General features: G+C 32.2%; 2 protein-coding genes and 1 long non-coding RNA gene across 3 annotated transcripts; 1 reads left to right on the top strand and 2 right to left on the bottom strand.

The window, feature by feature from the left end:
- The first annotated feature begins 111 nt into the window (after positions 1-111).
- On the top strand, positions 112-2,155 carry LOC109585737 (uncharacterized). The gene is made up of 8 exons (XM_020001862.1): positions 112-301; positions 350-429; positions 480-699; positions 743-1,105; positions 1,147-1,248; positions 1,295-1,392; positions 1,442-1,832; positions 1,881-2,155. Exons 1-8 carry the CDS (start codon positions 205-207, stop codon positions 2,135-2,137), a joined length of 1,608 nt encoding a protein of 535 aa, XP_019857421.1. The 5' UTR covers positions 112-204; the 3' UTR covers positions 2,138-2,155.
- Positions 2,156-6,848: 4,693 nt separating this feature from the next.
- On the bottom strand, positions 6,849-8,813 carry LOC109585735 (uncharacterized). The gene is made up of 8 exons (XM_020001860.1): positions 8,658-8,813; positions 8,313-8,612; positions 8,128-8,259; positions 7,932-8,051; positions 7,852-7,889; positions 7,323-7,725; positions 7,206-7,268; positions 6,849-7,159 (listed from the first exon to the last, which is right to left on the bottom strand). Exons 1-8 carry the CDS (start codon positions 8,728-8,730, stop codon positions 6,903-6,905), a joined length of 1,386 nt encoding a protein of 461 aa, XP_019857419.1. The 5' UTR covers positions 8,731-8,813; the 3' UTR covers positions 6,849-6,902.
- Positions 8,814-8,822: 9 nt separating this feature from the next.
- LOC109585734 (uncharacterized) lies at positions 8,823-9,139 on the bottom strand. The gene is made up of 3 exons (XR_002186632.1): positions 9,060-9,139; positions 8,924-9,012; positions 8,823-8,877 (listed from the first exon to the last, which is right to left on the bottom strand). It is a non-coding gene; the product is annotated as an uncharacterized LOC109585734 (long non-coding RNA).
- Between the last annotated feature and the right edge of the window lie 1,414 nt (positions 9,140-10,553).

Here is a 10,553-nt window from a genome sequence, read left to right as displayed (position 1 = left end):
TATAGACCTGTAATGTTATACACATTCTTAGGTCCACCTGATGGTGTCAGTAATTTAACAGGATATCAGTTAGATTCTTGTTGTATGTTTATCAGTTGGTATCCTCCATTCACACTACCAGGACTAACAGTACAGTATATAATCAGTGTAGGAACTGATCAACAGTACCTTAATGGCTCTATCACTAACTACACTTACTGTCCAATGAACCCAACCAATAAACAATATCTGTTTAACATTACAACTACTAATAAAGCTGGGAATGGATCTACTAGTAACATAACTGTTGGATTTCAATCAAGTAAGTAGTTGCTGTAATGAATTGATTTATTATTGTTGTTTTTCATAGGTTCACAGATTCCAATTGTTTATCAAGATTCTTATACATATCACATTAACAATTATTGGTACCTTCATTTCCTTTTATCAGTAAGTTAGCCTACCGTACAACACCCACACAACTTTGTTTACATTTACAGGCTCATCAACTATGTACTGGAGTGCCACTCGTTAATATTACATCATGCACTGTTAATAATTCTTGTTATCCATCAACAAATATAACCACTAATCACAGTGCTTATAATAACATTTTACTTGTTGCTATTATAAAACTTCCGTTGAGAGAAATACTGAATACTAATGTTATCTTGTACTATGAAAATGGAGTAAAGGTTGAAAGCAACACTATAACAATCAGTAAGTGACTGACGTAATTATTAGTTTTATTATTATCATTAAGATACTTACGATCTTCAGCACATAGCAGTGGTTAATATTACATTTAACAAAGTTTGTCTTCAATTTCAGCTTGTCAATGGCAGTACAGCTAATATTATTTATATTCACATCACTAATTATGAAGAGCCAGTTCATCCACCAGTGTATTACAATATATCTCGTAACGATCAGTTGAACTTTACTGAGTGTATTACTAACATACCAGCTGGTAATAACTTAACACTGTATGCATGTGAATCAATGGAGGACTGTACTACTAATCCTGCTGCTGTATTAGCTGGTATTAGTATTGATAAAGCTCCTATGGTGTCAAGTAATGATATTATGCCTATTTCATCTTCAACTTCAGTATTATTATCTACAAGTAAATATTTTCTAAATAATTATTTAATTGTTTTTGTATAGCTATTTCTGTAGTAACACCTGTATCAACTTCACCTAGTTCCAAAGCTAATGAGCAAATTTTTATAATTTTTGGGATAATTATTGTAGTAATAATTTTAATTGGTATGTAGTAAAATTACTCATATTTATGATTTATTAAATTTTATAGTTGTTTCTATAATCATCATCTCAGCAATAGTTGTGTGTAGGAGGAGACATAAAGAACCAGTAGTCAATAAAAGCTACCCTTTTGTTGAGCCAAATGTGGTATGTCCCAAGCTGCAATATACAAATTAATTATTTTTATTAATTTTAGATTCCACTAAACTACATTGACATGAAAGTTGATCCTAATGCTCCAGCTGTTCCACCACCATTTGATTCAAACCCAGCCTCCTACTCAGAAATAAAACTTGAGGTGTACGATAAAGTGTCACATGATGTTAGACAGGCTGGTCTCTCAACTCATGGGAATGTTGAGACCAATGGGATGTACTCCAGACTTAACTCGGAAGGAGGAGGTGCTCCTGTTTATGACAAATGTCAGCGTAATGATACAATACGAAAGCCTGGGCAAGTAGGAGATACTGACAGCTATTCCAAATTAAATGTGGGACAACAGGCCTCATCATTTAATGGAACTTCTATTCCTTTTCAATATTCTGTAGTTACAATGGAAAGCAGTGATGTTCCGCTTGTTCAAAAAGGTAAAATTACACATTTGTGATTAGTTGCGAATATATTTTATTTTATAGATTTAACACATAAAGACCTGTCTATTTATGTCATTCCTTATCTCACTGAGAAGTGGCGTGAAGTGGGACTAGCATTAGCACTGACTCCTCCCCAGCTTGACGATATAGAGGAGAACAATCAAGGAATAAGTGATGTGTTTCAATTGTGGGAGGATTTTGCTACACGCCCATTCACATGGGAGACTTTATTAAATGCACTCAAATCTTCAATTGTCAATGAATTTAACTTAGCAAATCAACTAGAGCACACACTTTAAATAATTTCTTTAAGTGTTTTTTTTCATCAATGCTACATTGGTTTTAATATCAATAATTAGTACATCATACAAAAGCAGTCTTGATGCTATAGTTATCACAGCTTGTCAGTCCACCCAAGTCACAAGATTATAATAGTAACCATAACTTTCCCAGCACTGTGATTATAAGAGTGATACCAACAACAGTCACCACATGTCAATTAAGCAATATATATGTAATGTATATACACACAAGGCACAGGATATTGATAAATGTAACGAAAAAAGATTACAAAATTGCTGTGCTATATATAGTACAGAGTTGATAGCCAAATTTTGTCAAAAATGGCCAGGAGAGAATTTTGCAGTTCAATAATTTTTTCTGATGCATATACATGTACTTATCAAGTTTAAGCTGAGTCCAATGAAAACTGGATTTTTATAAACTTTTAAGTTGCTCAAAAATTATGTCAAAGTCCCTCTACTATAGTACTGGGTTGTTGCCCAAATTCTTAAAAAAATGGCTCGGAAAAAATTCTGCATTTTAATAATTTTTGTCTGATGCATTTGGATGTATACTTATTTTGTTATTCAAGTTTGAGCTAATTTTGATCAAAACTGGATTTTTATGGACTTTTAAAATTGTGATGCATTTAGATCTAGCTTCTAAAATACTGTAAATTTTTAATTTATAAATTTGTGATAAATTAGCTTTTTAATTTTTAAAATTTGAAATTTTGTTGTGTTCAAAAAATCAGTTTATTCTTGTTAGTTTTAATTTTGATATTAACTGATAATCAGTTTTCTTTTTATTGCACTTTTACTTTCATGTTTCACCGAAAGAGCTAGGTGTGCCTATTCTAGCAAAAACATTTTACAATGTACATACACATGTATTGCTTCTCTATGTTTAATGATAACTTTTGGGGGCTAGTGCATGTTGCTTGCAACAATGAACAATGTAATATGGTCTATCTTATTAGGAAGCTACTGAACAGCTTTTTTACTGACAAGAATGAATTTTCACAAAATAATGTGAGAGCTCCCAATAGCCCCCTACACCCTTGTGAAATGAAAAAATACTGTATTTAGGACCATGTTTTAATTAATCCATATAGATATATGGCCGACCTCAATATTAATAATGTCATGATTATAACTTATCCAACTCTTTCTTTCCACACTTTTCATTTCTAGAGCATTACAAATTCAAGCACTATTAGTCTACTGTTGATGTAAACATTGGCTTGTGTTGGCTAGTCTACATATACTTTGTGACACACAATTTCTTAAGGTAGGTCTACATTATTATTATTATTATTATTATTATACAACAGAAGAAAGAAAAAAAGAAAAACCTAAACTAAGACATACAATGTTATTATCAATGCACAATAACCAGTTAAATGAGCCCATCAACAGAAGGAGGCAAGAGGGGATTACGAGTGGCCCACATAGCAGCATTTCCCCTCCACAGAGTGACTGAAAGCCTCTTGTGTAGATGGCGGCAGGCAACGGATGGATCATGGCCAAGGCAATGGGCGAGGAGGTGAGCCAACTGATTGATAAAATTTGAGGCAGATGGACTCCAACCCCCAAGTGCTTCTACTGCTAGAGGGAGTTTATTATTATTATTTGAAGGAATTATTGATCACTTCATCTCATTACTTTTCAATGAGTGTATATTAAACTGGCCCAGGGTAAGGTAATATGCATGTTTTCACTTGTGTAGTATTATGATTTAACCAGCAGGTGTCGTTTCATGTGGGTTGTGGGGATCTTGCCCAATTTCTATTTTGGCTAATTACTTGTATCTGCAGGTGTACGTACATCTGGAGCGCTTCTTATTGTAATAAATAAAAGAACCTATATGAATGTCATTTGTCAATTATTCATACTATTGATTTAGAAATTTCCCAGGCATGTAAGCTACAAGTATGTTGAGATTACGGTATATTTATATCCCCTACAATTCCTACTAACTACATTGATGTTAACATACCCCATAAATTTTTATACAAAACAATGTAATCATACTGACAAAGCATTTTCATAAGAATAAGACTAATAGCATATATACCATCTAAAAAGAATGGTATATCTATTGAAAACATATTTACTTTTGTTGTTTGTTTTGTTAAACTCCACCTGTTTCAGTGTGTACTGTTCCCATTTACTGTTGATTGTCCTTGTCTATTTTTCTAATGGATATGTTATCTAAAGTACAAGAAAGTATATTTAAACTCTTGTTATTGTATAGATATCAACTTACATACTCAATCATTTATGCATTATAGATAGTATTACATTACTAAGTCACAGTGAGTGAATATCATCGTACCGTACTACCTCCTAATGTAATCTGATATGTGAGTATTTGGGTGGGATTATTATTTTTGGGTGGCATATTATTATCTTTAACACCCTCTTTAGTTTTTATTTGTCTCACCCATATGTCCTTAAATGGGTGGGGGATTGGGGGTCTGGTTGTTTGTCTGTCTGTCTGTTTGTCCTTGTGTAGGCAGGTACTAATTTATAAGCAGCACAATAAGTTTGTTAAGATTTTGCTAAGTTTTAAAAATTACAATTACATAGATACAACTTACAAGCATCAGCGCAGTAAACATGTGTATATACCTAACTCAATCATTCACATTCAATGTTATTTATTATAAGCTTACACTGTAATGACTATAGATGTCTAGTTTAAAGTATGCCTGTGAAAACATGTTGTTGAGTAGTTGAAAAGCATGAGACGTATTTGTATTCTCAAAGGACAACTAGCCGATACAAAACGTGTCAATCATGTGTATAAGTTTGTATAACAAATTGCTTTGTTATCTACACTGTATAAAAACTTTGCTTTATTTTAGCATTTTATTAGCTGAATTTAAAAAATTAGATTGATAATCTATGGCAATAATGTTATTCTAAAGATACTAAAGTTGTAAGGGCATATATGTATGAGTCTATCAGAATACCCGGTATGTAATAGTCTGGTCATGCAGAGGGGCGTGACCAGACTAAATATGTAATAAAATGTGGTTGGATTTAAAATACCAAGTTATTTTTAATTTTTGTTGCTGATTAGCTTAAATTTCTATATAGATAACGTATCAAAAAAATCTGTCTTGTATTACTTTAGCCAAATGGAGTTAATTCACTAATACTTTCCTATGTTATGAAATAGTGGGTTTCACTATAGTTACAGTGTTTTGTTAAGGGAATAGCCATGGGGCAATACCTATACTACTCCATTGTACAGTAGTAAATCTAGTAGTAGTAAATGAATAATAATAAAAGCTTTGGTGTAATTTTATGGATAGTTTTCTTGAAAGGAATACCCATAGCTCAGAGTCTTTAGCCCAATCTTTGAGTAAATTAAAAAATTTATAAAAAAATTCAAATTTGATTGGAATAAGCTCAAATTTGAATGCAACAAAGTACATGCATATGTATCAAAAAAATTATTAAAATGTAGAATTCTCTCATAGTCATTTTTGATGAAACTTGGCCATTGACCCTGTACTATAGTACAGGGACTTTGGCTCAATTTTTGAGCAACTCAGTTTTGATTGGAATTAGCTCAAACTTAAAATACATCATAAGTACATGTACATGCATCAAAAAAATTATAAAAATGCAGGATTTTTTTCCTAGCCATTTTTACAAAAATTTGGCTATCAACCCTGTACTATAGTACAGAGACTTCTGCTCAATTTTTGAATAATTTTAAAAATTCGTAAAAAATCAGTTTTGATCAGAATCAGCTCAAACTTAAAATACAACATAAGTACATGTATATGTATCAGAAAAAAATTATTAAAATGCAGAATTCTCTCCTAGCCATTTTTGACAAAAATTGGCCAACGACCCTGTACTATAGTACAGGGACTTTGGCCCCATTTTTGAATAACTTTAAAAATTCATAAAAAATCTAAACTTGATTGGAATCAGCCCAAACTTGAAATACAACATACCTTAAGGCCACTATTATTTGCAAGCACTAACTTTCGCGTTTTTTGCGAGTGGCTTTAAAATCACAAAAATTAGTACTTGTATTTATTAATAATTTACGTTTATTAATAGTTATTAATTGAAAAAATGAGCTAAATCGCAAAAATTAGTACACGTTAAATCAATACCATTAACAAACTGCAAAAATTTGTATACTTAAAAATAAGTGGCTTTAAGGTAAGTACATGTATATGTATCAGAAAAAATTATAAAAATGCAGAATTATCTCCAAGCCATGTTGGCAAAATTTGGCCAACAACCCTGTACTATAGTACAGGGACTTTCGTCCAATTTTTGAGTAACTTTTAAAATTTATAAAAAATCTAATTTTGATCGGAATCAGCTCAAACTTGAAATACAACATAAGTACATTTATACGTACCAGGAAAAATTATAAAAATGAAGAATTCTCTTCTAGCCATTTTTGACGAAATTTGGCCAATGACCCTGTACTATAGTACAGGGACTTTGTCATCTTTTTGTTAGATTTATCAATGTTCTATGCCTTATGCGTGTATATTGCTTAATTAATTGGCATGTGCTGACTGTTATTGATACTACTCTTATAATTGCAATTCTGGGAAAGTTATGCTGATGTTTTTATAGCACCTTTTTTATAATCTTGTGACTTAGGTGGGCTGACAAAGCTATGATAACTGTAGCATCAGGGCTGTTTTTGTATGATACACCAGTATATAATTTTTACTAATAATTATTGATATTAAAACCAATGTAGCATTGATGAATAAAAACACTCAAAGAAATTTATTTAAAGTGTGTGCTCTAGTTGATTTGCTAAGTTAAATTCATTGACAATTGAAGATCTGAGTGCATTCAATAAAGTCTCCCATGTGAATGGACGTGTAGCAAGATCCTCCCACAATTGAAACACGTCACTTATTCCTTGACTGTTCTCCTCTATATCGTCAAGTTGGGGAGGAGTTAGTGCTAATGCCAGTCCCACTTCACGCCACTTTTCAGTGAGATAAGGAATGACATAAATAGACAGGTCTTTATGTGTTAAATCTGTATGGTAATGTATTTATGATTTTGATATCTTTGAAAATTTTACCTTTTTTAACAAGAGAGATTTCAGTGCTTGTTTGACTGGGGAGGCTTTCTGTAACTTGTAGCTCTGCAATAAATTTTTAATAGTATGAGTTATTTAGCATAATCAGTTAAAAATCACCTGAAATAGGATCACTAATTCCAGTCATAATCTCATCTACAGACACCAATGAGTACTGCCCTAATACATGTATTTGGCCCTTAGTGGCTTGCTTTACATTGACTGTGGAATACTGTGCTTGAGTTGCTATTGGCCTCGCTGGTTTTATGTTGTCGTTACCATTATGCTGGCATTTATCATATACACCTTCAGTGAATTGGTTCATTCTAGAGTAAATTCCAATGTTATCATCTTGAACTTGCAGCTTATGACTGAAATCATGATGTAATTTGTTGTATATTCCATTGTCTGGTCTTATTTCAGTATATGCAGTTCTAACAGGGTCAAATGGTGGAGGGACAGGTGGAGCATTGGGGTCTGGCTCCACATCAATATATTTCAGTGCAACTGAATTGCCAACCATCTATATAATAAATTTATTACAGTACATTAATAAGAAGAGTAGCCTTTTTGTTGGTACAGTTTACAGTTTAGGATTTGGGATTTTACAATGCATACTTATCAAAATAATATTTGAGCAAAGATATACCTCTGTCTCAGTAGACTGCTCACTTTCATTGACGTGAACTAGTGGAAAGTATAATAAAATCAGCAAGACCATATAATTACCTTGATTGTATGGTGTTTGATCCAGCTCATGAGATACCATATATGCTTGACTGTTATTTGTATCATTTAATTTAGTTCGGTTCTTTTTTTGTTTTATTAATATCAATGTCAATACAATACCTTTTTATCACATGTGTAGGTTTAAAAAAAAGAGAAAAAAATTTTTGAAAGTATGTATGCATACATGGTCACTTACAGCAAGAGAAAGTCAATAGCAACAATGTTAATGTAATTGTTACAACAATTCCAATAATAAAGCCAAGATCTAGTTCAGTGTGACCACCAGAATTAAATGTTGGTCCAACTGTAACAGACACAGTATTAGAAACTGTAATAGGGAAAATAGAAATGTAAATCATAATAACAAGGTTTATTATATACTTATAGATGTTAAGTTGTCTTGTTCTTCAATACTAATATTTGTGATTGTAACTGCAGGATTAAGTACACAGGGTGGCACATCACAAACATATAATGTCCAGTTGTTAGCAGGTAATGTAACACAGTAAGAAAAATTCAGTCTGTTATATTGTGGTTTAGTAAAATTAAGTGAAATATCATTAATAGATACAAATTGAAAGTGTGTTTCATTAGTCATACTGCCATTAATAAATTGAAGCTGAAAGCACACTTGGTTGTCAAACATTGATGCTATCTCAGCATCTTGAATATCATGTGTACCTATAATGTAAATAGTAATAATAAGTACATATACAAATAGCTTACTAATGTGAACGTCTTGACTCAAAAATTCCTGTCCACTTTCATATTTTAAAATAACTCGACTAGTCCATAGCATATGGGATCGAAGAGTAATTTTTACAATTAGAGTACCATTGTTAATGGTACTATTGTCAGGATCAAAAGAATAACAATCAGTTATGTTCTGTGTACTATAACTCTTTACTGTCACAATTTCAATAGGTACATCACATAAGTGATAGCTCTATAAGCAAAATTGACTTAGTGAAAATATGAATGCTATCACTAACATCTAGCTGATAAATGAGACTGATTAGTACACTTTCCTTATCCTTTCTGTATGCATCTTTACTATTGTATGTGACTTTTAGGTAGTTATCTAATGTAGATCTAATTATTGAAACTATTATAATTATAACTACTTACTTGATTGAAATCCAACTGTTATGTTACTAGTAGATCCATCTCCAGCTTTATTAGTAGTTGTAATGCTAAACAGATATTGTTTATTGGTTGGGTTCATTGGACAGTAAGTGTAGTTAGTGATAGAGTCATTAAGGTACTGTTGATCAGTTCCTACACTGATTATATACTGTACTGTTAGTCCTGGTAATGTGAATGGAGGATACCAACTGATAAACATACAACAAGAGTCTAACTGATATCCTGTTAAACTACTGATGCTATCAGGAGGACCTGTATAATATGATGATTGTACAAGATGTCAAAATAAATGGTCACGATACCTTGAATATAAATGTAAGCTGCTTCAGTTGTATTTATCATGATTCCCATACGAGCAGCACATACAATGTTAGTACCATTCAATTCACTAGTAGCAGTAAATGTTGTCCTCTTTCCTCCATTAGGTAAATCAGTTTCAGTTGGCATTACATCCTCAGTTCCATAAAAGAATGAGAGAGTATATCCACTTATGTTAGATCTAGCAGCACATTCAAACGTCCCATTATCGTTGATATATACATATTGTGTCACTGGTACAATAGTGAATAGCTCTAGATTTCTGGCACCTGTGATAAAAACAAAAGTCCATTGTTTTGTGTCATATATAGATCTATAGACTTAGATCTTGTCTTTATTTCTGCCTTACTTTGAATTTCAAATATTTGTATCAAACCGATCAACGAGAAACACACTACAAACTGACATTTCGAGAGCATTTCGATAACAATACCGAAAACCGAACGAGGGGCCGGGGCTAGCTAACCGTTTATTATATCTAGGTTAATGGACCTTTTGCACTTAAGCGATTCTAATTAACGCGCACCCAAAGTGGTGGTAAAATGTAGTGATGGGCGATATTGAAAATTTTTAATCGATATGATAAATATCGATATTGGACAAATTTTAGTGATTATCGATATTTTTCGATACGATATTGACCACACCCAGATAATAGTTAATAAACTACAATAATAGTTAATAAACTATGATAAAAAGCGATTACTCAAACTATCATTAGTTTTTTGTTCAAAAATGGCCTCATATCTTCATATTTTGGCTTGATCCAGGTTCTTCTGACAGACAGCAACCATCCTGCCTTTGTATAGCTGCTTACAAGGTTGTTTTAAAATTAAATTGAACTAATTAACCACTGTTTATATAACTATTATTCTGGTTATGTGGGTGTGGTTATCATATCAAAATTTGAGCTTCAAAATTTCGATAACGATATTTATCGATATTGCCGATTATCGATAAAAATATCGGTTGATTCGATATATCGCCCATCACTAGTAAAATGGCGGATTTTTGGAGGAAAGACAGGCTGAACAATCTTCTCTTTTATCCAACCATTCTAGCTGTAGGAGCCACTTTGAGCTGTCCTTTTGTTTCAGTATACTCTATTTATCTCTTCTGTAAGCTCTTTGGTTGCTGTTTTGGCTTTTATAGCATTTT

The sequence above is a fragment of the Amphimedon queenslandica genome, unplaced genomic scaffold, assembly GCF_000090795.2.
Source record: "Amphimedon queenslandica unplaced genomic scaffold, v1.1 AMPQUscaffold_13016, whole genome shotgun sequence".
Lineage (NCBI taxonomy): Eukaryota > Metazoa > Porifera > Demospongiae > Haplosclerida > Niphatidae > Amphimedon > Amphimedon queenslandica.
The sequence above is the reverse complement of the archived record's forward strand: the minus strand, read 5'-3'. Positions and strand labels throughout refer to the sequence as shown.

Excerpts from the sequence above, each read along its gene's own strand:
- LOC109585737 (XM_020001862.1), top strand. The coding sequence starts at position 205 with ATGAACCCAACCAATAAACAATATCTGTTTAACATTACAACTACTAAT. Across the intron at positions 430-479 it reads ACCTTCATTTCCTTTTATCA|GCTCATCAACTATGTACTGG; the intron begins GTAAGTTAGCCT and ends TTACATTTACAG. Across the intron at positions 1,249-1,294 it reads TGTAGTAATAATTTTAATTG|TTGTTTCTATAATCATCATC; the intron begins GTATGTAGTAAA and ends TAAATTTTATAG.
- LOC109585735 (XM_020001860.1), bottom strand. The coding sequence starts at position 8,730 with ATGCTATGGACTAGTCGAGTTATTTTAAAATATGAAAGTGGACAGGAA. Across the intron at positions 8,260-8,312 it reads AGACAACTTAACATCTATAA|TTTCTAATACTGTGTCTGTT; the intron begins GTATATAATAAA and ends TCCCTATTACAG. Across the intron at positions 7,726-7,851 it reads AGCAGTCTACTGAGACAGAG|ATGGTTGGCAATTCAGTTGC; the intron begins GTATATCTTTGC and ends TTTATTATATAG.